General features: G+C 46.1%; 2 protein-coding genes across 2 annotated transcripts; one reads left to right on the top strand and one right to left on the bottom strand.

Annotated features, from left to right (window-relative positions):
* The first annotated feature begins 835 nt into the window (after positions 1-835).
* lamc2 (laminin, gamma 2) lies at positions 836-14,377 on the top strand. The gene is made up of 21 exons (XM_085388814.1): positions 836-1,013; positions 4,850-5,026; positions 5,467-5,584; positions 6,005-6,126; positions 6,235-6,366; positions 6,465-6,654; positions 7,853-7,965; positions 8,088-8,480; positions 8,600-8,833; positions 9,521-9,657; positions 9,905-10,061; positions 10,466-10,671; positions 10,879-10,958; positions 11,059-11,196; positions 11,364-11,508; positions 11,597-11,746; positions 11,913-12,027; positions 12,107-12,303; positions 12,500-12,658; positions 12,757-12,856; positions 13,130-14,377. The coding sequence occupies exons 1-21, from the start codon at positions 938-940 to the stop codon at positions 13,381-13,383; spliced, it is 3,393 nt and encodes a 1,130-aa protein (XP_085244940.1). The 5' UTR covers positions 836-937; the 3' UTR covers positions 13,384-14,377.
* An 89-nt stretch (positions 14,378-14,466) lies between these two features.
* nmnat2 (nicotinamide nucleotide adenylyltransferase 2) lies at positions 14,467-27,330 on the bottom strand. The gene is made up of 11 exons (XM_085388969.1): positions 27,125-27,330; positions 24,144-24,232; positions 21,611-21,678; positions 20,725-20,803; positions 20,160-20,286; positions 19,997-20,077; positions 18,815-18,859; positions 18,588-18,664; positions 16,668-16,769; positions 16,517-16,584; positions 14,467-16,353 (listed from the first exon to the last, which is right to left on the bottom strand). The coding sequence occupies exons 1-11, from the start codon at positions 27,207-27,209 to the stop codon at positions 16,251-16,253; spliced, it is 924 nt and encodes a 307-aa protein (XP_085245095.1). The 5' UTR covers positions 27,210-27,330; the 3' UTR covers positions 14,467-16,250.
* Positions 27,331-27,430: the final 100 nt, after the last annotated feature.

Below are 27,430 nucleotides of genomic sequence, written 5' to 3'. Positions count from 1 at the left end.
AGGATTTCTGGATATCAGCCACCTCCGCTACATACCGTAAAACGCGCATTAATCCAAGCACAATGGAACGATTTATTTTAAGTTCAGAAACTAAAGGTCAAAATTCAATAAATGATCCTTGAAATAAATAAAAGAAAGTCCAGAGAGGAATCAACCAAAATAAGAAACACTGGTTAAAGCTGGTGTCTGCGTTTCACTTCCTGGTTATTTAAAAGTTAATAATAATAATTATAGGATCGATGTAATAATGCAGTGTTAAATGTAATGATAACAGGAATATTGCTGACTGGTGAAATCAAAAACATAAACCGGGCCTAAAACTGAGCCGTGGGGGACGCCACCTGTCTATTTTCTTCTGCTTCTGCCAGTCAGGGTCCATCCCAGCCGCAGTAGGCCGAGGTGGGGCACACCTGGACAGGTCAGTCACAGGGCTTTGTGTTTTCTCTAAGGTCCACACATTAGATTGTAAAACCCTCTGACATGACTGCTGCTGTGAATAGTCAGCTTCTGCACTGTTGCTGGTTTAATCTAAACTCTCAGCAGCTGCATGCAGAGTTCATGTTCAGGAAACATCTGTCATGTTTTCCACATCTGGAACAGAGCGCAGATTCACTTCATTCACAGAAATCTGATTTTTAATTCTCCGTCCTGTGAGACGTCTTTGTGTTGTACAAATGCAAATGTGAAGCTCCAGGACAACGGCTCACACTGTTACAACACACACACACACACACACACACACACACACACTGGAGCCGTCATATCCTCTGACTGACGGTGTGTGTTTTGTGAATCACACGTGAATAAGTGTGGCCTGTACGTGCAGCGTGTACGGACCTGCAGCAGGAGAGGAGTTAAAAAGCGTCACTCTGAGGAGCTGTGCAGGAGTTTTTCCATCAGCTGCAGCTTTCGGATCTGATTTCAGGATTCACACAACATGAGGAACGGATGGATTTCACTCTGCGGGCTTCTGTTTGCTGTCTGCGCCGTCCGGGCGACCTACAGATACTACTGTAAGTGGCTCGGCTTCTTCTGTTACTGCTATCAGCAAGATGCTGAAAGACATTAAGATCCTTTAACTCTCTTCTTTAAACTCTAACCAACATACCTGAGCTCAGCCTGCTAATAGCTGTGGTAATGTTTAGGAGAGGCAACAACAACGTCATGAAATCAAGACGACAAACATAGGTCGGTAAGATGGGACGTTAAAAAACGACGTATTGATCCTCATTTTATAATAACAATAATCATTAAATACTGATTTCAGAGGTAGTACAGTATTTATTGCTGTGGATTTAATATGTTTGTTTTAAAGGCTCAGTCTGGTGATTTTGTTAATTATTGAAAAATGTGTTCAGCGCACAAACAAAGGAATCAAAGAAAATCACAGAGGGGAGGCAGCTGTGATATTAATGAAGTGTGTGAAGATAATATGAGATAAGACTGTGAGTTATTCATATTCATGTCACTCGTGTCTGAAAGTCTGCCGGTGCAGACACGAAGCTGCTGGGACAGCTGCAGATCAGATAAAGCTTCAGCGATGAGTCAGAGGAAACACAGCAGAGCCCAGAAGTACGATTCCTGAATCATTTTAAGTAAACTGCTCCTCAGATTTGATTAACAATAAGACACAAACAGCTGAATTAAGAAATCTCACTAAAGAAGTTTAAATAGACACGAAGGCTGATCCTTAAATTACGAGAAAGCTGTGACTATAAAGCTGTGACTATAAAGCTGTGACTTCAGGACAAAATAAAACGTTTAAAGAAAGTAAAAGAACAACAACATGCAGCTTAACAAACCCGTTCACACAGACGAGTCAGAACAGGAAGGCTTTCTATAACTTTTCATTAGGATCATTTCATTTTTCAAATTTGTCTTAAAAGATAACAAAGACTAGCTGGTGGAAAAAGGGAGACACCCATGGGTGAGGCTCACGAGAACCTGAGCTGTCAGAGGAGAACCGCCTGCCCCTCAGGGAGAGAAATTATTATCTGCTGAACTTTTACTGATGTGCTGAAGAAAAGAATCCAGCCTCATACGCTGAGACGATAGATAGATAGATAGATAGATAGATAGATAGATAGATAGATAGATAGATAGATAGATAGATAGATAGATAGATAGATAGTAAGTAGCCGGGTTAAGGAAACATGGAAATATCTCAGTTTTACCGGCTTTGCTGTAAAAATACTGCGTTTTGTGGCGTTTTATTTACCCAAAATGAGAGAAATGTAAAACCTGCATTGTTCATCAAGATACATGCAGCTCTTTATTTTCTGATTTATTGATAAGCAGTGATTATTTTTATTATATTGGGCTGTTTGGCCTTTACTGCTGCTGAGTCAGTGCTCAATACAGGACAGACTGCGAGTGACTGTCAAATCATGAAGGTGATGAAAACCACGTCATCACCCGCAGGAGCAAAAACGCAGTTAAATTATTCCCCAAAAAACAACTTAAAGGTGGGAGGCAGTGCACTTTTCTACAAACTGGTTCAAAGCTTAAAAAAGCATCACCAAGTGCAGACGTTTGACATGTGCAGTGTTTTATCAGCTGAATCATGACATGAGTCAGTGCTCACAGCACAGACGGTGCTTTAGTCTTTTATTTGTTAAAGCATTAACCTCAGATTAAAGATGAAACCAGATTCGGAGTTGACACTGTGATGTAAGAAGAACCGTCTCTAGGTGTGTCTTTGTTGTTTTTCATTCCTCCGGGGAAAAGAAAGCAGAGTTATGAAACAGTGAACACGTTCCCTTTGGAGAGAAAATGTTTCTTTAGGCTGAATATTTAGAGGCGCACAAGTTGGAAACTGTCCGATGAGAGACACAACACCTAAGCTCACCGCTGCCGGAGGCAATCAGGTGAACAATAAGTGTTATAAGAGAGTGAGTCAGTGTGATGCACTCTGAACTGTAGAGAACGAGCAGTTCACGTCGGCTGAATCTGACAGTCAGACAAACACACCTCAGCCTCCCTCTGAGCGCTTACATCAAAGAAGAAATTGATTACAGTCACTGTCGAGGTATTCAGATTCATACGGGGAGAAAAAACATCACAGTGAGGTTAAAATGTTCCTGCCAGGACAGGACGTGTTCAAGAAAACCCCCAAAGTCAGACACACCCTATGAGCAGCACTTGGTGACGCTGGGAAGGAACAAGAGGAGACGTCCAACAGAACCTGGGAGGGGGCAGCCCTCTGCCACCGATCACTGGGGGATATTTTCTCAACACACTTTCAAAAAACCCCAAAACCCTGTTTAAAATGAGTTTTTCCTCATCAGCTGTGTGAGGTTCACGTTGAGCTCAGGACAGTAACACAGGGACATGAAACATTTCCTCTGCCTCCAAACTTCATGCTGATTAAGTCCAGCGGCTCGAGATGTTTGTGACTGAGGTCACCTCACCTGAGTAAACAGCTGGTGCCACAGTTGCATCAGCTCGGATTCTCCTGGCAGAACAACAGAGAGAAGCGTGGCTTATTGACGCTGACACACGGGAGATAGTCTGCGAGTCCGAGTTGAAGTTTGAGGGAAATCTCTGGCCTTCATGGTCACTTGGTAAACCTGGTTTCTGTAACTTGATCCCAGCTGTCGGTCAGACTCCCGATCGCCCTGATGTCGGTCAGGGGCGAACGTTCGCACGTGTGTTGTGCAAATATTGATGCAATAATGCTTCAGTGGCACAGCTTAACACACAAACACCAAACAGACCCAAAACACACAGAAAAAGATCTGCGGCAGCTTATTAGCTGCAGTGACATCATATCCTGTGGCTGCAGTGACATCATATCCTCCTGGATGAGAACAGTTTGGTGGTCGTCCCCTTTCTGCTGCATTGCCAGGATGGTCACTGCAAAGGGTGCAATAATAAAATCATGAAATGTTTCTCTGTACCAGGCTGCCCCTGCAGGCTGCAGGCTGCCTTGTGATTCACTTTTTTCATCATTGCTCTGGTTTACCACAAACTGCTGTTGCTGCATTCACTGCGGGGGAGATCGGCCCTCTCTGCCAACAGCAGGAACAAGCAGCAGCCTGTTGAAATAATAATAATAATAGATACTTTATTGATCCCCATGGGGAAATTACTTGTTTTTCTCTGCATTTGACCCATTCACTCAGTGAAGCAGTGGGCAGCCCACTAAGCAGGTGCCCGGGGAGCAGTGTGTAGGGACGGTACCTTGCTCAGGGGTACCTCAGGGTAGCCGTTAAGTGGATTCGAACCGCCGACCTTCCGATCATGGGGCGACCACTTTACCTACTGAGCTATCCCTGCCCCTAACTCTCCTTCAGTTTCAATCAAAGCTTTAAAGGAGCGGGTGCAAGTCTTTTCAGGGCTGCTTTTCTGAGCCGTGATCCCGGTGAGCTCGCTGCACACAGAAGGGGCTGAGGTGCTGGCTTTTTGGGCGGGGCTGGTCAGATTGTGATGATTTGTGTGCAGGCTCTTGCTGGGATTTCAGAACAAACCACAAACCATATGAAACGCTTCACACTCTGTAAACATCTCTAATGCTGCTGTTTGTTAGATTAAAGCTCAGGAAGCTTGTGGATGTGCCTTCTTTTCTTTCACCATCACAATACGAACAAAACAAGTAATTCACATGCAAGCTGGAGGGAAAGTGGAGAACAGAAGAAAGTGCACAACTGAAATGTAAACAGCCAGCTTCCTCCCACAGTCCTCACAATAATGCAAGCACTTCCTGTGGTCAGACTGGAAAAGCACCAGTCCAACACCTGTGAAGCCACAAAAATACATGGAAGTGCATCTACAAACAGTTATTGTACAAAAAATCATTTAAAAGAAATCAAAATAAACTTGACCTTTGACCTCTTACTTTCTCATGCAGCGATAATGCGTTGTGAGTGCAATGGGAGATCTCAGTACTGCCTGCACGACGCGTTGGGTTTGCACTGCGTCGACTGTCAGGGAAACACGGAAGGCCGCAACTGCGAGCGCTGCAAGGATGGCTTCTACCTGCAGGGGGCGGGACAGAGCTGCTCGCCCTGCCGCTGCAACCCTACAGGTGAGTGCAAGTCTCACAAAACCCTTATGTGTGGAAAATGTTAGACGTACAAACCAGAGAGCAGAGGTGGGAGGATCAATTCAAGTATCCATAGTATCAGTACCAACGCTGGCACCAGATCAGATCGATACAATCCTCCACATATCCTGTAAGTTCATTATGTTTTTATTGGAAACGAAAACTACACCTCAAACATGCCTCATCAAAACTGTCTGAACCTTTCTGTGTTCCTGGCACGTCTTTAGAGGCGACACATTTACTTTCCCGGTCTCATAAAACACAGTTTCCAAACATGAGAGGCTGAACGTTTTTGCTTCAATGTGTTAACTCATTGCTGTGGAAAAATGAAGCTGCAGTTCCTTTAATAGCCACTTGGGGCTGACGACGAACCGATGTCATCGTTTACTTAAGTTGTTCTGCCCGGGCTTGTTTTTCCTCAGGTTCTGTCAGCAAGTCATGTGACAGCACGGGGCGCTGCAGCTGTAAAGAAGGCGTCACAGGAGACAAATGTGACCGCTGCCCCAACGGACCAATCGGAGCTGACGGCTGCCCCCAAAGGTGAGAGACAAATGTTACCTCATATGCTTCAATTCTCAACACCTTCAGTGCACTTTAATGCATGTCATTGCTTACATTTGGTGTCTTTTATTTGATGAATGGTTTTGTAACTGCAGTTAAAAAATGTTTACATTGAATTCTGTCTTCAGTCACTTTACAGTTTTCAGTCCTTAACTTCAGCCCACAGCTCTTTTCTATTGATTTCAGTGCTTGGCTTCCATCTTTCCATTACAGGTTTTTAAGTAGCTTTAAGTACTTTATGTGCTTCAGATGAATACAAACACATCTGAGCAGTTTTAAACAGCCCACTTCTTCCACAGCCTTCTTTGCATTATTTTTCAGTTTTTAGTTCACAGAAATATTCTCCTGTCTTATTTTGATAGTACATGGCTCACTTCCTGTTGTTTCTTGCGTTTTCAGCCGTCAGCCCAGGCAGGAATCTGAGAGTCTGACTCTGCCGTGTTTCTGTTACGGCCACAGCAGCCGATGTTCAGCACGATCCGGTTACTCGGTCCACAAAATCACCTCCACCTTCACCACCGGTAAACCTTTCTCCTTCGTTACCTTCATAATAAAAGAACCCTAACATTTCCTACATTTCAAAGTAAAAGTGCACAATAAGTGAGGTGACAGACTCTGGTGTGCTTCAGGTGTGGAGGACTGGAAGGTGGGGACGATGCAAGGTGAGACTCCAGCCGATACTCACTTCCGCTGGTCACCGAAACACCAGGACGTGGAGGTGATCTCCAAAAACAGCCTGCCGGTTTACCTGTATGCCCCAGGTGAGTCAAGCCCCACCTCTTCTAACAGCATAGCCCCACCCACACTTCTTTGTCTTTCTTTTCATTCCTGTCATGACTGATGTTCTCCTTTCTCACAGACTCTTACCTCGGGAACCAGCTGCTGAGTTACGGCCAGAACCTCTCCTTCTCGCTGCGTTTGGACCGCGGCGTCCGATACCCGTCCGTCAACGACGTGATCCTGGAAGGTGGCGGCTTAAGAGTCGCTGCCTCTCTGGGTGACCTGCGATCTGTGGTCCCCTGTGGTCAGAAGATCACCTACAGCTTCAGGTCAGAAAATCCACGGTGTGAAGTCGCTGAAAGTTTGATGGTTTTGTCTGAAGCGCTAAACATGACGTGGAGAACAGATTTGATTGGTCGGGTGTTATTATTGGTCAGATAATTGGAGTAAAAAGGCTCAGAGGTCCAGCTAGCAGCTACAGCCACCTGTGTCACCATCCACCTGTCAGTCAAAGAGGCCACGCCCACAATAATGCAAACTTTAAAACTTAAGTCTTAACTCCCACGGGAGTCTGTGGGAGCCCTGCGACCTGTCCAGGGTGTACCCCGCCTCTCGCCCTATGACAGCTGGGATAGGCTCCAGCGCCCCCAGCGACCCTGAAAAGGATAAGCGGAAGCGAATGGATGGATGGGAGTCTGTGGGGACTCACTGCTGGAGCCCCTGGTGGGCATTAGTGGGACTGTCACTGCTGCTTTCTCCTCAGTTTCTGCTATAAATGAATGTTAGTGAAAGTCATTGAACTTTAATGCATTGTTCCAGCCGCCTGCAGCAGCTCTGCAGTTTGAGAACACTGGCCTGAAATATCAGGTGTCGTGTTTTGATGAGGCAGAATAGCTCCCACTTACACTGTGACTGGCATCTCTGTGTGACATCATTTGTCCAGCAGGAATGTGAAAACGTTTCCAGCCCAGCTATCAAAGGTTCAGACAGCCAGGCTTCTCTGAGGCGTGAACATTCCTGAGGCGAGGCTGTTAATCACAACAAGTAGAGACGCAGCAAGAATCTCAGGCACTCCGTTAGTACCTGGCTGTGTTTACGAGGGATTTACTGCATGAGCGATGTGGAGAAAGTGGGTGGAACAACACTGCTCCAATAAACGTGGAGTCTGACCTGCAGATGTTCTTCATGCCTCTCTTCTCATGCACACGTGGGTGAAACTATGATGGACCTTCGGAGCTGAATGCAATGAGCCGAATCAGAATTTCTCTCAGACTCTGATACATTTAATGAGATTTAATGTCATCGTGATACCAAATTCTTTCTTGTTTGCACATCTGGCTACACATCTGGATTGATTTAGTCAAGAAGTCACTTGCAGTCCAAATATTAGCAAAGCAATAAGAAGAAACACATCAAAATGATTCCTGTTTTCTCGGAGGTTCATGAGCTTCCATGTTGAAGGACAGTGCAGGGAGAAGACGTCGTCTTCCTGAAACATTGTTTGAACTTCTGTCTTTTTCTGAACAGACTGGACGAGCGGCCCGGCAGCAAGTGGAGGCCTCAGCTCTCCGCCCTGCAGTTCCAGACGCTCCTGCAGAACCTCACAGCCATCAAGATCCGAGCCACGTTTGGAGACACCGGTGAGCCCTTTTCCTTCTCTTCCACAGAGAAGAAAGAGATAAAATCCAAGAAAAGAACAACAAAGAGTGAAGGATGAGCGGCTCTCGCACACAGTTTCATGAGCTGTTGTTTCTTTTTTCAGGACGTGGCTACCTCGATAGCGTGCAGCTGGTGACTGCGCAGCGTGGAGACGGCGTCCCGGCCCGCTGGGTGCACACCTGCAGCTGCCCGCCGGGTCATGAGGGCGAGTTCTGTCAGCGGTGTGCGCCCGGTTTCAAACGCAGAGACCCCGCAGATGGAGCCTTCAGCCCCTGTGAGCCCTGCAGCTGCAGAGGAGGCAGCTGTGACCCGCAAACTGGAGACTGTTACTCTGCCGATGAGACGCCCGCGGATCAGAGCTGTTCCCAGGGCTTCTACAGAGACCCGAGGCGGCCGGAGACCTGCGTGAGGTGTCCCTGCGCGGATGGCGTGTCCTGCTCACTGGGTCCTGGTTCTCTGGAGCCTCGCTGTGAGAGGTGCCCATCAGGAACCTCTGGTGAGACGACATCAACAACATGATGTTTAGTTGATGTTTTGTTTCAGCTCTTAAACGTCTTTAGTTGAATTTGAATAATTCTAGAATATTCTAACCTGACTGTGTGTCTCTGTCCTCAGGTCCTCGCTGTGACGTTTGTCAGGAAGGTTATTATGGCGACCCCCTGGGTACCGGAGGTGTGCAGCGTCCCTGCATACCCTGCCACTGTAATGGTCACATCGACGTCAGAGTGCTGGGAAGCTGCGACCGCAACAGCGGCGAATGCCTGAAGTGCGTGAACAACACGAAGGGACGGCACTGTGAGGACTGTGTGAGAGGTTTCTACCACAGGCAGCCCACCGACGCCTGCAAACGTAAGAACGACGCACAGTCAGAGGAGTTTCTGATGTAGACCTCTGGGTTTCATCTGCAGGGAAATCTTTGTGTTCTTTACTGTAAAATTGAATCTTAGATGTCAGAAAGCAGTAAAACAGTTTTTTACAAACAGAACTGACATGTTTCAGTTTCATGAGCTGCTCAGAGAGAAGCTGTTTAATAATCTTTTAAGCTCACAGCAAAGAAAATCATCAGAATTGTGGTTTTTGATGGTGGTGTTGGGTTGCAAAGCAGCATGCAGCTGCCCAGCAACTGTGTGCAGCTAAAACAGCTTAAACATGGCTGCGGTTATCTCGATGTGTTAAAGTGTATCAGCTGATCAACGCTAAGCTCAATCTTGTTTTTCTTTGGTGCTGTATTGATCATTTACTTAATGAATATGCAGAATAAGCATCAGTTACAGAAAACAGTGAAGTGAAAATTGAATTTAAATTTGAACCAAGTTTAAAAAACAACATGATCATTAATTTGAGCAAAGCTAGTTTATATTAAAGTTTCAAAGACCTTTAAAGCACAAAACATTGGCCCACATCTGGAAACTTCTCAACACCCCCACAGGTGGAATGCTGCCCCCTGCTGGTGCACCTTTTAATTACACTTTTTGTGCTGTGACGGTTTTCCCAGATGTGATCCAGCAGTAACATCTTTTCCTGTTTTCCCGTCAGCGTGTAACTGTGACGTCCAGCGCTCGGAGTTTGATCAATGCGATGCTTCCGGGCAGTGTCGGTGCAGACCGGGCTTCGAGGGTCTGAGGTGCCAACGATCCAGCTGCCCCGCCTGTTTCACCCCCATCAAAGCAAAGGTGGGGTACCTGTAACAGGCGCCTGCTGTCATACACAGAAAGTGTTACGTTTATTTTACAGAGCGCCCCCTGCTGTGTGGATGCTATATTTTCCATATCATACCACCTGAGGCTTTGAGATATTACATTTGCAGTTTATGATCATCATAATAAAACAATATTATCACAATATCACCCTATAGAAACTCTGAAGTTTCATCTGCTTATTAAGACACTGTGGCATCTAAACGTATTCCTTTTGGCTCAGATGGCTGCTTATGCTGCCAAACTGAGGGACCTGGAGTCTTTGTTCTCTGACACGGACGGAGGATTGAAACCAGCTAATAACAAGGAGATAGAGGCCGCTCTGACAGATGCTATGGAGCAGGTGGACGACATGATGGAAGACGGCAAGCAACTCACAAGTAAGACAGCATGTTATCTGTGCCATCACCGGAAGGCTTTTAGGACCCAGTACCAATTTGCCAAACACTAAACTAAACCTGTGACTGCTGAACATGTTGTGACTTCTTGTATGTTAAAAGTAAAATATGTGAGTATAATGGGAAAATGTACTAATTCCTATGTTTATAAGTGATCAGTCAGCTGCTGTTTGTTACAGTTACAGTTGGTAAAAATAAAAATCCACATTGTAAAAGCTTTAATAAGAAATTTTTACTCAATAACTTGGTTAAGTGAACTTGCAGTTTTTAGAAGAACTTAGTAGACCTGCAGCCGAATGGTTTCGCTCAGGTTTCCATAGCAGATGTACTGGAGAAGGTTTCATTGGTTAAAATAAAGTCGATTTCTTATTGTTTGTCTGTAACAGAAGTGGAGAAGAGGCTGCAGGACCGCCTGTCGTTCATCAGCAAGCAGCAGCTGGACGAGGAGGAGGATCTCCTAAACATCAAGGACGCAGCCGCTGACATCAAACTGCAGCAACAGACGTACAAGACGAAGGTGGGGGAGGTCCAGAAGCTGATCGAGGAGATGAAAGTCCAGCTGGAGAAGGCCAAATCTGACCTCGAGTTCGCTGTAAGGCTCCACGCTGACAGACGCAGAGATGAACACGTCGTGTTTGACAGAATCATTATTTTATTTTAGAGGGGTTGTGTTGTATTTGGGTGTGCGTGTATTTAGAGGCAACAGGCAAAGGTTTAGAGAAGACAAGAAATTTTGGGAAAACAGAAGCTGACAAATTGGCAACGATGTTTTCTTGTCTAACCTCTGTTTATTTTTCAGGATGTACCTCAGAGCGACTCTCCGCTGGGTTCAAACGACCTGTCTTCGCTGGTGACGACGGCTACCAACCTGGCTAACAAGTAAGTGCTGATTTCACAAATTAGTAAGATGTTTTTTGGCTACCACGCAGACCGGTCCATGTTACCCACCGTCTCTAACGCCGACGCCTTTGCCTTCCAGTCATCAGACGTTCGCAGACGCTGTGGAAAGAAACGCTAACAAGGCTCTGAGTGACTCGCAGCAGAGTCTGACTCTGGTCAGAAACCTCATGAACAGAGAGAACAAAGTGAAAGAGCTGATTGGAGACCTGAAAACCATGTAAGTATCTCCTCTGAGCTTCAGAGACAAAGACTCTTTTAGACTCTGAATCAACCACTTTGTTGATTTACGTGCACTTTGCATGTAAACGCTTCAGATTTGTTAATGACAGCAGAATCTAAACCCGGTGCCTAAAGACTAAACTAGAGCCACCTGTGTGTGTCCAGGTATGAACAGACTTCAGCTCAGGTGAAGGGTTTTGAGAACCAAGCCAAACGTCTAAGCAGCGATGCCATAGAGGAGAGCAAAATGGCGGACGGCATGTTGAAAGACATCGCCAACATGGAGCAAAACCTCCCCCCATCTCTGCAGGTAATGGCTGGAGAGGACAGATTCTTCTTTTTATTATCATCTACTTGTTCAGTGTCTCTAACCTCCTTTGTTCTCCCATGATGCACAGGGGGCGACTGATGCGATGCGTTCCAGGGTGGATGGAGTGACAGAGGCGATGGATGAGAACCTCGCAGGCATTGATGCGCTGCAGCAAGACATACTGAGAGACAAGGCTGTCGCTGAGGACCTGCTGGCCAACGGCAAAGCTGCCCAGCAGGTACGAAAGTGTCACAGATTCACCTCTGGTGAGCAGGAGATGTCCAGTTAAAGGAGGAAATGGCTAAATGACCAAAATCGTTTGAGTATCAGTAAACATGTTTATTTCTGCTGTAACGTTGGACGTTTTAACAATCAACACCTCTGTTCTCAATCCCTCGCTGCAGGAGTACAACGGCCTCGTGGACAGAGTCAATGTTGCCAAAGCTGACACCGAAGGAGCCATCAAACTCATCAACAGCAAAAGTGATGAGCTAGAAGATGCCCTGAAAACCCTGAAAGGTAGGCTCACCGAGCGATGGGGCGGCACTCACCACCATAACTCTAGCGGCAGGCTGATGCCACTCTTCTTTCTTCTCAGGCTTCGACCAGCAGATCGCAGGCAGCAAAACAAAGGCAGACGCTGCCATCAAGCGTCTGCCTGACATCAAGACCACCATCCAGCAGGCTGCTGGCAATAATAATGCAACGCTGTCCATCCTGGGAGATGTTCAGGACAGTTATGATAACGCCCTGGAAAACATCAACAAGCTCGGGGACGTGGTCACTGGTCTGGAGGTAGCATGAATACTGTGGCGTTACTTTATGACGCATTCTTTATGTTGGAAATGATAAAACAGGCGAGACGTCAGGGACAAGTTTACGTTTGTTGAAGAAAGCAGCTGTAGAATTGACTCTGTGAAATTTCTTTAAACAAATGTGTTTGATTGGTTATTTTTTAAGTTGAACGGAGACTTTTGTCTTTACCCTTCAGGGAGAATTTGCATCTTTGCCGGCTCATGACAATATACTGGAAGAAGCTACCAAACTGAACAGAGAGGCGACTAACCTGAAAACAACGGTGGGAGGCGTTGTTGGAGATCTGGCCTCCGAGCTGGAGAAAGCTGAAAACCTGCATGCTGACGCCCAGGAGGTAAACTGACCACACTGAAGTAACCTGTCACAGACGCACAGACGCACTCGTATAAAACGATGGACACGGGGTTAAAGATGTAAATGTTTCCCCTGCAGGCGTCTTTGGGAGCGGGTGGAGCTTACAACAACGCCAGGCTGGTCAGCGAGGAAGTGCAGAAAACTCTGCGAGAGGTCCAGGGTCTGCTGGCTAAAACCAGTACGTACACTTTTTATCTGACTCACACTTTGGGAGTTTAACCTGAAGTCCTGTTTTATTTATGAAGTTGCAACGCGTTGCTTTTTATCTCCAAAAGTTGATTCTGTTCATCTGGACGTAGCGTTTGTGGGAAACAGAATCAACTGTTGGAGATTTCTTTTCCTGGAGACGTTGCTTTTTAACGGGGTCAGCTTCACAATCTCCAGAAAGGCCTGAGTGCCCTTCTGAGGCAGCACGAGCTGCTTCCTCACCGCGTCTACTCTCTTTTCTCAGACCAGTCCAGTGCTGTGGATTTAAAGAAGGTGAAGCAGCTGGAGGACTCGTTGGCTGGTGCTAAGAAAGCTGTGGAGGGCAATCTGAGCCCCCGACTCAGAAACATGGAGGAGCAGGAGGCCGCGCACATGCGCCAGCTCAACTCGATCAACCGCGACATCGACACCATCCTGGCAGACATCGCTAACCTCAGGGAGATCCTGGCATCCATCCCCAACGGCTGCTACAACAGCCCACCCATCGAGGAGGCCTAAAGCGTGACCTGACTTACTGCCATCACTTTGTGTTTTTGCACTTTTCAACTACTGACAACCTTCTTTTTGTCTGTAATACATAAAAATATTGAATTATTTAGAATCCGTATCTAACGTGCTAACTCGTTTCTAAACCTCTGAGTTTGAATCTTGCTTTTTAAAATTTAAAGACAAATCACCTCCGATGTTTTCATTCATTTGTCCCTAAATCTAAACTGTACGACACCTTAAACTCATCACGTAGGCATAAGACATGTGCTCCTTACACATTATTTTTCTCTATTGAATGATTTTGTCTAAATCATTCAGTTTTTAGTAAAAGGATCTTTTGGAGCAGATTAATGCACTGCTGTTTCCTTCTACGCTCAGCGGGGAGTATCTGCTGTTTTTATAAAAATATATTCTGTGTGTTTGCATTCTGTGAATATATGTTAGAGTATTTATAACTGTACATACACCATCGTTTTTAAACCTTCATGCATTCAGTGTTTTTGTTCTACCGAGTCTGACCACCAAGAATATTTATATGAAAATAAAAGATAAAAGTTCTGACATTTAAACCATGTTTCACTTCATTATTCATCACTTCTTAGATTCATGTAACTGGTATTTCTGTGTGTGGGTCAAACATCCGACGCAACAGACCGGACGCTGAAGACGAGCAGGATGAAATGAGCCCATCTGAGTCAGAGAGGCTGAGGTGCTTTAGTCAAAGAAATATTTTATTTTGGCAGCAGCGAGGTGTGAATGTAACCACAGCTTCAAATCAGTTCAGAAGCAGAGCGGTGACGTGGACACGAACACAGCGAAACAAACAAACAGCTGAAAACGGTCAAACTCACGTTTCCTTACATCCTCTTTGGAGAGTGACACTGATGACTGTAATTAAACCTCTGTCCTGATCTGTAAACACACATTTGTGCTCATAAATCACACACACACACACACACACACACACACACACACACACACACACACACACACACACACACACCTAAAATGCCATCACAGATTACATGTAGAAGAAGTGAGTGCAACAGAAAAGGCAGATTAATTAAAAATGACTGAAAGCAACGAATCCTTTAAACACACACACACACACACACACACACACACACACACACACACACACACACACACACACACACACACACACACACACCTGACCGCGTGTAGAAATCGTACGTGTCCCGGGGATGCCTTCTGTACAGAGCGTATAGAAATGGCCGGACGTGGGAGACGATGATCCCCGCTGCAGCGATGTTTTATTTTTTTCATATAGATATTTGATCTTTTTTTAACTTCTTTCTTTTGTTTTTCTTTTTTTGCAAACACGTTCACAACAGATTATAATCTACCAAGTGATAAACACTCATGCCAGAACCAAACTGTCTAAGCATGCAGTCTAAGAACGGGAGCAAACGAGGAGGAAGGATGCTGAACACTGCTGCCGCCGAGGACATCATCTTCATCACTGCAGAGCTTAAGCTTGGCTACAGCCTGATGGTTACCTGCAGTATGTGCCGAGCTCTGGTTCCTGGCGCATCTACGTGTGGAAGAGAGAGCCGGATTATGTGGCAGCAGCGTCGCGGTGTTACATTTTTGCAGAAGAGCTGCAGGAAACGACGGGCCTCATGCAAGAACGCCACAGACTGTAAATAAAGATGGACACAATGAAGCATAACGCCACCTGCTGGTGCTGCTGAGTCATCACGCTCGGACACTTGGTGTGAGCTCTTTCTAACTTTAGTTTTGAATGACGACTGAAGCTTCTAGACCCTTTCGCCCTGCGCTGCTCCGACCCTGGAGCTCCTTCCTCGGACACCGTGCGAGTGTGACGCCTGGGAAAAGCCTGGGAAGGATTTAGGGTTGGTGTTTCACAGCTTACTGGAAACACGGGTCAGTGTTAGCTACTGTAGCTGCACCGTGCACAGACTGAGCCTGGTGCTCTGGGTCCTTAAAGTATTTCTGGTGTGTGTGGAGAAAAGCAGTTTAGAGCCGGAGGTGGTGGCGAGACTTCCTGCACGCCATCATTACACATTTAGGTCATCCAACAAGAAGGTTTTGAACTGGAGTCAGCAACTAGTGGCCGTTACATGGTACTGCAACCTGAGTGACCCACGCACTGATCCAGCCTAGAGGTTTTGACTGGTCCACGTGGTCTAAGGAAATAAGGAGTGTCGATTCAGGGAGGCTCTGATCTTACCGCTGCAGCTCTCCGTCATCTTCAGTCAGCCGGAGGCGCTTCTTGGTTGAAGTGTGGTTAAAGGTGGAACCTGGTGGAACATCAGGTGTTTGGTGACGGGGTTAATTGTGCCGAAATCTTTAACGGCTTAAACAAATTCATGGGGATCATCCTGCTCTGCTGCAGCTGTCTGTCTCTTTCAGTGGACCGTATTTCAGATTGGGACTAAGTATCTGTGGATGTGTAAGCCGGGCCGGCATCCTGAGCTCATGAATGGTTCTTGCATGAAGCCCCGCCCAGCACGATCCTGCGCACACTGAGCATGCCCGACTGTGTCATGCATTCGCAGACCTTAATAAAGAACGAGAAAGAGAAAACACCGCCGTCGCCGCCACAGCCCTGAGGAGTTACCTCTGTGCATCGTCCCCAAGACCTCCCAAAATACCCCCCTCCCCCTCCCCTGATGTAAAGTCACATGACACAGACAGAAGGAGGAGCACTAACGCTCCTGTTGGAAAGCAACAGCTCAAAGAAGAGTATATGTTTGACACAGAAGACAGACAAGTTTTCGATTGAGGAGGAGGAGGGCTCGTGTTTTAAATAGATGATGGTAGTAGGTAGGACCCCCCTCCCCCTCCTCCTCCAGTCTCCCTGTTTTCATGCGGGCAGGTTGTTGTCGTCTCTATCCCGAGGCGTTGATGTACAGCTGACTCTGCAGGATGTAGTCGATGACGGGCTGACTCAGGTAGTCCACAACATGGCCGTCGCCATGCTGCAGCGCCAGTCTGTGGGCGGAGAAACAGACAGCGTAAAGGTCACGCTTTCAACAGTTTGGATCCAGAGTGAATTCATTTTAATGAACCTCTTTGAATGTTAAAACTCTGAAAACCATGAAACTGAAACGTGGACGCTGGTGCGAAAGCGTTTTCTAAATATCTGAGTTCCCACCTGCTCTTGGTGGAGCTGATGATGGCCATCGGGTGGCTTATCGCGTCCTTCACCACGATGATGTTGTCCTGAAACAGAACAGAAATGAGCTGAGACGCTGGAGGATGTTTCTCTGGGTCAAAGGTCATGTGATCTGGAGGTGAGCTCTGACCTTGAACTTGCGCAGAACGGAGGAGTGATTAATGATCCTCTCTGTGTCGGCGCCATCACGAGGAACCACCACGATCCCAAAATCTCCCACAATCACCTCCATCTGAAAGCAGAGGAAGACGAGCTTCAGGCTGAGATCGGTTTGAACGACGGGACGACGACTTCAGCTTCATCAGAGCAAAAGAAAAGCTGACTGAGCTGCTCTCTTTATGTCCTGTTCTGATGGCTGATGCTCATCTCCAGTTAACATGAATCTAAATCCTGTGAGCTGCTCTAAACTCTCCGTTTTGTTCCACTGTTGGCTACGTATGATGTCACAGAGAGGGTTTGTCCTTACATGGTCACCTCAGGCACACAGACTTGAAACCTTCTGTTTGTGAGGGATTAGCCAACCAGAAGAAGGATGGCTCAAAGGGGGAGGAACTTAAAAAGCACATTTCAGACAGAGCATGAACTGAGGGGCTGCGTTGAGGCCCAGTATAAGACACAGTAGGATTATTTTAAACTGTAAATCATGCAAAGCTGCTCTAGAAGAATCCAAGAATAACACGTTAATGTGATGGAATCACCTGAATGATCTGATAAAATAAGACATTTCTGTCAGTTTAAGCGTTCACATGAGGAAGGTTACCGTTTCCTCGCCGCTTCAATCACAGCTGATGACTTCGTTTCAGCAGTTCTGGTCTCTCCGGTGGACGATCAAGTCACATTACTTCAGATTTATTTGATTTTTGGCGTTTCCATCGCGTTTTTATCTCAGACTGAAAATGTGAGTAAAAACAGGTGGATGGAAACACACCTGCAGTCAAATAAATTCCTCCTAGCTCTGACACACACACCAGGTGAGTGAACCACTGACGCTTTCTTTGACAAGCGGTCGATCGCCTCCTGTTCACTTCACCTCGGTTGTTGACGCAGGAAAGTTTGCTGCAACTTTTCAGTCCTCGCGAGTTTATAACGAACGTTAAAACTGGATCACAGCGTTTATGAGTCTTCATTTAGTGAGACTCATTTCTCCATGAAAACACAGAAAGTGACGTTTCTGCAAAACCTGAAGCTTCCTTTAGTGATGTCAGCAGCAGCACTCTCACCCCACCGGCATCATAAATCAGCCGTCTGTGCAGCTCAGGCCCGTCACGCCTTGAAACGCTGCTATCAGGAAAACTGCAGCCAATCAGAACGGGATCATTCTGTGTCCTCCAGTTCGAAAGACTTCAAAATAAAAGTAACTAGCCTCATGTGTGAAGTGTTACGGTTTCACTGAAGTCGTACAAACAGACCGACACGAGGTGTCCCCGTTTATCTTCCATAGAAACGTTTCTTAAAGTCTTTCTGTTTCTCCAAATAAACATTCGACAGGAAGTGAGAAATCTGGATTTCTTGTTATTGCTCAGGCTGTTTAGTAACTTTACATCTTCTAATGCAGCCGAAGGCTGAAGAGACAGCGCGGACACTTCCAGCCGGCCTCTAAAAACACCTCGCTGCGTTTCTGGTGAATTTCACTGCATAAATCTCATTTATGGATCGTCTGCTCTGCGTGCAGCGCCGCTTTGGAGAGAATAATGCTGGAAAATTTTCCCTTGTCAACAACATTCATCGTTACAGCCGAGTCCTGGGATTAAACTGTATATTGAAAATGGACATAGCCCCTGAAGTCCACTTTTGAAGCCTTGAGTTAAGCTTCTGAGAGCTTTAGCTGTGAAAGCTGCTCTCCGGGTTACTGCCTGCGTTACTTTGATGGAGACATTATTTCCAAAATGAACATCAAATAGTTTTCGAGGCACCGGCTTCACTTCGCACACCCAAAAGCTACGTCCATCTTTTATATCCAGCCTACAGTTTGGGAAAAGAGCTGAGGAGCTGGGCTACATGTGAGTGGGGCGGGGCTACATGTAAGTGGGAGGGGCTATGGTATGCTTACATCACTGTCCTTCCACAGGCCAGGGATGCAGAAGGACTCCAGGAGATCACTGCCACACAGGAGCAAGATGCGCAACTCTACAGACGGCAAACAGGCAGGAGGAAAGAGACACGCCCTCAGTAAACATCATGTTTACCGGATCCAAACAAACAAACACAGCAGGAAGGAAAACCGGAGGACACGACACACGAGTCCGCTCAGGTCCACACACTGAAGACCCCACTCACCGATCTCCTCGTATCTCATCGCAGTCCCCAGGTTGGCGTTTTCATCTGACACAGAGAGACAAACACATGTGATTACACGGCGGTGAAGCAAAACACGGGCACACGCAGGCTCCTCGTGATAGTGCCGCCTTGTCTTCAGACAGCTCTTACTGACACACTGAGCTGTGAAGTGGAACCAAATGTTTTGTGACGCCGCTCATACAAAAACCCCAATTTGAATTTAGCTGATTGAAACTTTAAGGGCCTCTCGTTCTGCACCTCTGGACTTCTGCCACACCTGCTAGTTCTGACCAATCAGGCATCACCTTCTGTTCCACTGATCATCACAGGTGAGAAGAGCTGAGTCTGCAGATCTGACCATGCAGCACGCTCATCAGGTATCAGGTCAGGAGCATCACGAGGAGCATGTTTCATCCTTTACTTCTTCTTCTTCTTTCAGGCGCTCCCTCCAGGGCTCACTACAGTGGATCTCCTCACATCCTCCTCGGTCACACAGACCTTCTCTACCTTCATCAATCTTATTTGAGGTCTTCCTCTTTTTCCTCCAGCCTGGCAGCTCCATCTATGTCCCCGCTCTGCACATGTCAATGTTTGGTTTCTCCCCCCACTAGAAAACGTGCAGGCTTAATGCAGTCACATGAGCAGACTGCGCCGCGGCACGCTTGAAGAGGTGAGGGTGGCACCTGTGCTGTGAGCTTATCTACACCCGAGCACAAACTCCGAGGCTTCCTCAATTTGAAAATCGCTTTGTTAAGTAATTAGCACAAAGTTCACATCACCATTTCCAAAAAAATCCCCCAACTGAGGTTCAAACACTAAAAACAGCAGCTGTGCTGGAGGAAGTCCAGAGCAGCACGAGGAGGGAAGGGCGGATCGTCCAGATCAGCTGTGTTTTTGTTGCTTTTATAGAGAAATAGCAAAACTTTATGTTAGACAGTAATGAGAAAGAAAGAAAGAATGAACAGCACAGAAGAACATATTCATGTATCCACATAAAAACACTTGTTTATTGGTTATTTTCATTATGTGTGAATGTTGTGGTCGTGTGTGTAAAGTCAAGACATCAAATTCTGATTGCTTCTCCATCTCGTCCTCGATCCGAACTGGCATTTATAAGGGATCGAGCTTTTATTTTGTAACTTCAGCTTTTATTTTGTAATGTTCTTATTTGTAAATTCTTACCAACGAAGGTGAAGCGTTCGATGTGCGGGCGCGCGCAGCAGATTTTGCCCAAACTCTCGCTGATCTTCCCCCACAGCTTGACTGAGAGGCAGAGAGGACGTTTAGAGCCCAGCACCACACATCAGCTCATTAACACTCATTAAGAACCTGAAATATGACTCACTGGCTGTGGGCGTGTGGTTCATGTTGTTGTTGTTCTGGTAGATGGGCGTGGTCTGGTTCTGTGGCTGACCAATCACAGGAGTGGTTGACGGCGTGTTGACGTTGGATAGAATGCAGCCGGTGACTCTCTGAGGACGCAAACATCGTTAGAAACTCTTCTGTAACTTCATCTCGGAGTTGTTACAGGTGCTTTCTGTAACTCTTTCCCCAGCAGGGGGCAGCATTTCACTAGTGGGAATGTTTGTTGCTGTTGAGCCTCATTTCAGTGACGGGTGTAGAGCAGTTTAGAGCAGTTTTTTTGTCACCTTCTGATGATGCTTTTTCATTTTGGAAGGTTTGAAATAATATTGAATACAGAAATTTAAAATACGCGTCTTTAAACTTTGAATTGATCCTGAGACCTTTAGCAGCTCAACCAGTTAAAGTGAGACCAAAGAAGAGTCATGGAAATGACTCAACAAAGGGCTCGACGATGTCTTTCCAGCCGCTGTTACTACAATGACCGATTCTAATGGAAATGAAAAGACTGAGGGGCGTTGCAGATACACAGAGTCAGAAACGCCCACCTTCATCAGGTCGCGGTGATGCTCCAGCACGCTGCAGGTGGTCTGCCAGGTGTCCTGGTAACACTCCCAGGGGTCCACCCTTCACCATACAAACAGGTAAAGAATGATGAGGACACAAATGCTAGTTTCAGTCTCAGCTGCCAATAAAACGTCCTGCAGATGTTTCACATTAAGAGCCTGCGGGGAACGACGGGGTTCTTTACAATCGTCTGGTTTTGACCAGTGTTTCACGGCTTCTCTCTGGACACGAATCACCTGTGGCTTCACTCAAATTCAGCAACCTGATTTTAGTGTCCTGTTCTCAGTTTCAGCCACCCAAACCCCAAACCTCGTGGGCGTTACTTGTTGTTACTAGACTGTTGGTACAGTGACCTCACAGCAGCCATATTATCGTTCAGATAAATGCATTAAAAAGGCTCCAACAGCACAAACACGGTTATGTGGACATTACAGGAGCACTTCATGTTCCGGCTCTGGCCACTGAGCACCAGCACAGCTGCTTTGTCTCTCTGAGGGGACATTTGTTCACTTCTTCTGTGGTTTTATTTGACGTTGGCTGTTTTTTCAACAAAAACGTGAAAACCACCGAGCTGATGACAGCATATAATAAACAATAAACACAAAGTGTTGATATCAGGGTTATTTCTATTAAATAATAATAATAACTCTCATGTTTCTACCTGCATGACGTCCACAACTCTGCAACTTATCTACCAAAAGTTTTGCTGCTTTTATGATTTACGGCCCCAAAATAAATAAACAACGAGCCACATACTGGCATTTCAGAGCTTTTAATGTGAAACTCCTTGCAGGAAGTCCTGTCTCTAACATGGCTCAAACGTGTTTATTTCCAGAGTAAAAGCCTCTAAAGGGGGTAGAGTCTCACCTGATCCAGTCAGAGCTCTGCACGGCCAGCTGACACATGGTGAGGCGATGTCTGCTGGACACGAGACCCTGCAGACACAGAGCAGCGCCGTCAGCCACGTTTAAAAAACATGAAAAACAAGCATGAAAGGAAACTCATCCTAAACTCACTGAGAAGATGTTAAAAGTGAGCTTTTCCTTCCTGTTGCCAAAGCTCCTGCTCACAGTGGCCCATCTGCTTGTTGGGCTTTTCTGAGATTCCTCTGTGTTACTGTGGGATCTTTACCTGACAGTGTAAACTGTTGTGATTTGGCGCTGTATAAATCAAACTAAATTGAATTAAACAGAGTCCTGTAGTTCATGTGCACTATTCACATCTTTAACCAGCAAATTAGGTTGAATTTAAGTCCTTCTCTTCTTCTTCATGTCCTCCTTCACTACATCCATGAAGCTCCTCTGCGGTCTTCCTCTTTTCCTGCTGCCTGGCAGCTTTGTCTGATATATCCACCCTCCCTCCTGCACGTGTGCAAACCAGGCTCTGTGACTCTGATCCCGCCCATGCTGCTGACTCCCAGTGAACATCTGAACCATTCAGCTCGGCCTCCACAGTCTCCAAACCATCACAGCAGGTCTCACTGCCATCTTGTAAACATTCCCTTTCACCCCTGACACTCGTCCTCCACCCACTCCACCCTGCCTCGGACGGTTCAGCTCAGGTGTTTAATTAAACTCAGAACTAATATCCAGGTAACAGAAAGATGAGTTTTCCAACCAAAATAAGATCTAGATCAAAACAAATCTTCAGCTCTGACTGATTATCCTCGTTAGATTTGAGATTCATCCATCGATCAGGCTCTTATCTTTTCTTAAGCCACAGTTTTCTGTGTCGTCTCATGTGTTTCACCCCTGCGAGGTCCTCCTCCCACCAAAAGGATTAAAAAACTTCAAAGTAATTAAGAGTCTTTCTGGTAGCTCATTAAAGAAAATGTGTGCCGTTCAGAGGGGATGGTGGGAAATCCAGATCAATGAAATATGAAAGCAGGAGTCGTTTGGATAAAACAGACGGAGAGCAGGTGGGAAATGTTCTGCTTTCACGGTGGCTCTAAAGCCGGCCACGTCGCGTTTTCCACCTGTGAATAAAGCCTGACGCACTGCTTTCTGAGGACAGAGAGGTTTGTGAGTCATCGGGCCTGACACACTAATAAGATGAGCGATGTGAATAATCTCCATCGTTAACAATCCATCATTGGGATCGTTCAGCTGCAGGTGACGATGCTGGAAAACAAACATAACTGGAACGAACAGCAAAGTGGATGAAACTGGATTTCTGTAGCATCTATTATTCATGTTGTGTGTTTCTGTAGAGGCAGAGCAAAAGTAGGACGAGACCTTCATTAATTCCTGCAGGAAGCAGAGTGGAAAGCTGCAGCTGCAGACAGCGTGATCTGTGCTCGACTCTAACATACGAAACACAGTCTGCACTCTGCAGGAGGATGAAGCCGCATGTTAAAGGCATCTGTCCGCAATACTAACAACAACCAAGATGTAACATCTGTTTTTCAACCTTATTACCATTCGTGCGGAGCAGAAATTGTTTGGTTCTAACTGGATGATTTATATTTCTGCGCATGCCTGGCTGGCCTCATTCCAATCTGGTCCTCCTGGCGTTCTGTTTCACAGCACTGCGTACGTGTTACCGTCATTTTCAACGTGCAGTTTTATTTACTGAGGTTGGTTGCACTTCTGGGAAAAACTGTACCTAGATTTCAAGATTTAAATTATTTATTGCAGAAAAGTCCAATGATCACAAACTGTATATAAATGATGGAAGTAGCCACGTCACAAGGACATTTTCTTGTTTGTTGGTTTTTAAGCTTCACGTCAACATTTTGGCCATTTATGTTGTTTTTATGGTGCCAGCAGTGACGGGTTATTAGCTAATGCTAGTTAGCAAGCTACATCCAAGCACAGGATTTCACTGTGCACCCAAACTGCAGCTTAGCCGTCTTGATAGGTCTGTGAGTACAACAACCTCACAGCAGCCAACGGCACAAACGCCGTCCAGAGCGCCATTTCAGAGGCTACAGTTGGCTCAGATGAAGCCTAGCAGCAGCTACAGCCGCCCGTGTCACCATCCACCTGTTAGTCAAAGAGGCCACGCCCCTAACAATGCAAACATGTGTTTTTGGTTAATTCTAGCTGAAGGAGCTATACGGGTTTTATCCTGAACAGGGCTGAACTCTCACGATGTTGACTTGAATCATTTTTGTCACTTTTCAGAAAAACTCCTCCTCATCATCAGCGACCTTCATCAACTAATAACGCCAGCCTATAAGGAAAACACAGCTCTGCACTGAAGCTACCACACAACACTGCAACAACAACGTGAACAGACAAGCTCCTGCATCATTGTATCTGGTTTATGCATAGAAACAATGAGGCATGAGGTCAAACTGAGAATTACAAAATGATCCTTTATCATCTTCATGAAGGAAAGTTTAGAAAAACAGAACGAACTGCCACCGACCCCATGAAACGATTCAAGGCTCACTCACAGCTTTCCCGTAGGAGTCGTGCACCGGTGAGATGATCCCTCCGATCACAATGAAGCGTCCCGTTTTGTGCAGATATTCTCTGGCTTTTTCTGCAAACAAAGGAACAAACATAAAAAGATTTTTTTTAATGTTTTATTGTCCAAGATTTTGTCAGCCATGGTTCAATGTTTGCAGCAGGTTGGTTTACTTACAAACAAATACCAAATCTATGGCAAAGTTACGCTGAGCTAAGCCTAAAAACAGGGATGGAGAAACATTCAAGTTAAATAAAAACTACAAAAAATGAAGTGAATTGAAGTTGGTGGTTTGATGAGATCTTTACATGACGTGAGTTCAGTGTCCGTGCTGTAATACCAGCGCTGAATCCCTTCATCATAATTAGCTCCAAAGTTATAAAACACTAAACCTAGCTTAATCTAATTGAACCTAGCCTAGCCTAGCGCCCTCTGTGCTTCCTGCTTCTACCTGGGTGAAGCAGTGAGTGGCTGCACCTGAAGGGTGGATGTGGTGAAGAGTATAAAGCCGGCTCTCTCAGGCCGTTCAGCCTCTCTGGGCAGCTTCCACTGGTCTGTTGGGTTATTTAGGTTTTTGCACACTTTTTAACACACTGCATACATTAAACAGCATCCATCACTGACACTTTCACACTGCTACACGCTTCGCTACATAAACAGAGGGACTGGATTCAGTTTGTCTGTTGCCAGTTTGAGTCACAGTCAAAGCAATAAAAATGAAAGTGAAACAAAAGAAGTCACTCTGGAAAACACCTGAGACTAAACTGAAATGAAAACAAGAAAACAAAAATGAATCGAATAAACAAACAAACTAAAATAAAACACAAAAACTAGAAAAACTCTTTAACGACGGTCAGCGGGGGCACAGCTGGGTTTAGTTCCTTTGCTTGTTACATTCAAGCCCCAAGTCCAAATCATTTTTTCCTGTTTTTCTGTCCCACTTTAGGTTCTTGAAATATTTTGGCTGTGGTCTCTGCAGCGACTCACGGCCGTATCAAACTAAACACGCAGGCGTCTCCACTGGAGCTCCAAGCTAACAAAAGAAAAAGGTGGATAATATAATGAGAGATGGAGGACAGAAGAGCCTACATCTTCACCGAGTGTAGAAGGAGCCTCGTTTATCCTCGCAGACTGTTTCTGTTATCTAAGAACATCATTTATTCACAGAGAGCTGCTTCCATGTTTGAACCCACACATCAAGAAAGATGTGCAGTCGCAGGCCGAGAGCAGAGACGATGGCACGACGTTTCTCAGCCCAGTCGTGAAGCCTTTAACTTTTATTTACTTGAAGCGTCTTCAGGATCAAAGATCATTAACTTCCTTTTGTTTAATCAATGAGGATAAAACCTTTAGAAAGCTCAACAGTAAAGACTCATCGCTTTCTATCCGGCTGTATTTGCTCCACACTGTCAAAAGCTTACATTTGTATTTGTATCTGATTAAAACAAAGGCGTGGGAACCACGTTAGAGTTTATGTGACCCTCTGATCCAGAACTCGTCGCCTGTCCCATCAGGGGGTGACAGCTGTTAATGAAGAATCAGCCTCAACAAGCAAACTGTGAGCGGATGAAAAAGAAGCTCTGACCACATGAAGGCAGAAAACTTCAGATTAAAGAGTTTCAGAGTTCAGACATTCAGCGGGAGGAAGAACAACAAGCAGGACGTGGAGAAGAGTTCAGCAAGAAAACAGGAAGTCCACGAAACAAGGAGAGAGAAGCAAAGCCAGGCGCTGAAGAACAGGAAACAGGAAACAGAAGCAACAGGAACAGAAGAAAATCTTTTCTCATTTTAATGTTTTATTGTTTAAAGTTTGAACATTTTAACAGTGTGATCGTGAATATGCCTCAAACTCAGTGTGCAGTAACACAAACTAACAGCCTTCTTATAGATTTATATTTTAAATGTCATTTTGTGGGACGTAGTTGTGTGTAAATGGTGGGTGTCATATTTAAAGATCTCTTCGGTTCACAGTGATACAGAAACGTTCGCATCACATTTGCAGGACATCGTTTCAGGTTTTTTCCACATTTAGTTTTAATTCGGTGCCACAAACCTGGTTTTAGGTGACCTACATACACAGGGACATACACAAGTTAACCAGCAGGGAACTGCGTTTGGAGAAGAGCTGAGTTCACAATGACTTGATGTTTGTTTTAATGGATAAATTGCAGTTCAGAAGGATTTAAAGGACAAACAGCGATGACTCTTATCGATCTTTGCACTTCAAAGAGATCGTTGCTCGTTGAAAGGTCACGTGACACAGCCCAGTGAATGACATCAGCTGAACGTTAAACTCTGTTACGTTTTTCCATCTCTGTGAATTATTCATCTTCCAGAAATGAATCACGAGAATGTCTCCAGCTGAGAACAGACCGTTTCTGTTTGTGCCTCCTGATATTACAGTAAACCTGTTTATTAATTTGACTGTATTCGTGACGCGGTTCTTCGTGGGAGACTGATCGCTGACCGTCGTGTTTTCCGCTGTGACGCGATGAAAGGCCTCTGAACGTCCAGCAGAACAGTCACACTAACAGTCGCATCATTGATCCTGCAGTCGTTTTGATTCTATGATGAAAACATGTTCTGACCACACTCCGACCTGTAACCTCCGCTAACGCGCAGGGAAAGGCGGCCGAGCAAGGCACTAACACCCCCGGTCTGCTCCCCGCACGCTGACGGCCTCCTTACACCAGTGTGCGTGTTTTTGTCACGGTTTGGCTCGGAGGGTTGAGGGGCAGCTCCGTGTTTTTCCTGAACGTGGGCCCGGGCTGCTCCGTACTGCGTTTGTTTGAGTCGTCGGGATTTTACCGGAGCCGTCGCCCGTTTCAGCACCACCCTCCCGGACAGCGGCCGGAGTCCGGCTCGGAGCTTTAGCGCGGATATTCAGCACCGGGTTCCGGTGATCTTTATCCCCAAACACACCAAACACACCCAGACCTGCCACCACCCCATCCCCCACCTCCTTACCGAACATATGGATGTGTCCTTTGGTGATGGGGTTGAAGCTGCCGCAGGACAGCAGGATGACGTGGGTCTTCGTGCTCTCCGTCATGGTTCTCCTCGCTCTTCTTTAGTCCCGGTCCCGGTCTTGGTCCCGGTCCTGTCGGTTCTGTGGAGCTCGCCTATAGAGGAGCAGCCGCAGCAGAGAGAGAGGGAGGGGGAGAGGAGGAGAGAGGGGGAGGGAGGGATGGGGAGATAGAGAGAGGGAGGGAGGGGGAGAGGAGGAGAGGGGGGGAGGGAGGGATGGGGAGATAGAGAGAGGGAGGGAGGGGG

The sequence above is a fragment of the Rhamphochromis longiceps genome, linkage group LG18 (genome assembly GCF_057381845.1).
Source record: "Rhamphochromis longiceps isolate RC_006_pf linkage group LG18, R_longiceps_female_GT1.1, whole genome shotgun sequence".
In the NCBI taxonomy this organism is placed as follows: Eukaryota; Metazoa; Chordata; class Actinopteri; order Cichliformes; family Cichlidae; genus Rhamphochromis; species Rhamphochromis longiceps.
The sequence above is the reverse complement of the archived record's forward strand: the minus strand, read 5'-3'. Positions and strand labels throughout refer to the sequence as shown.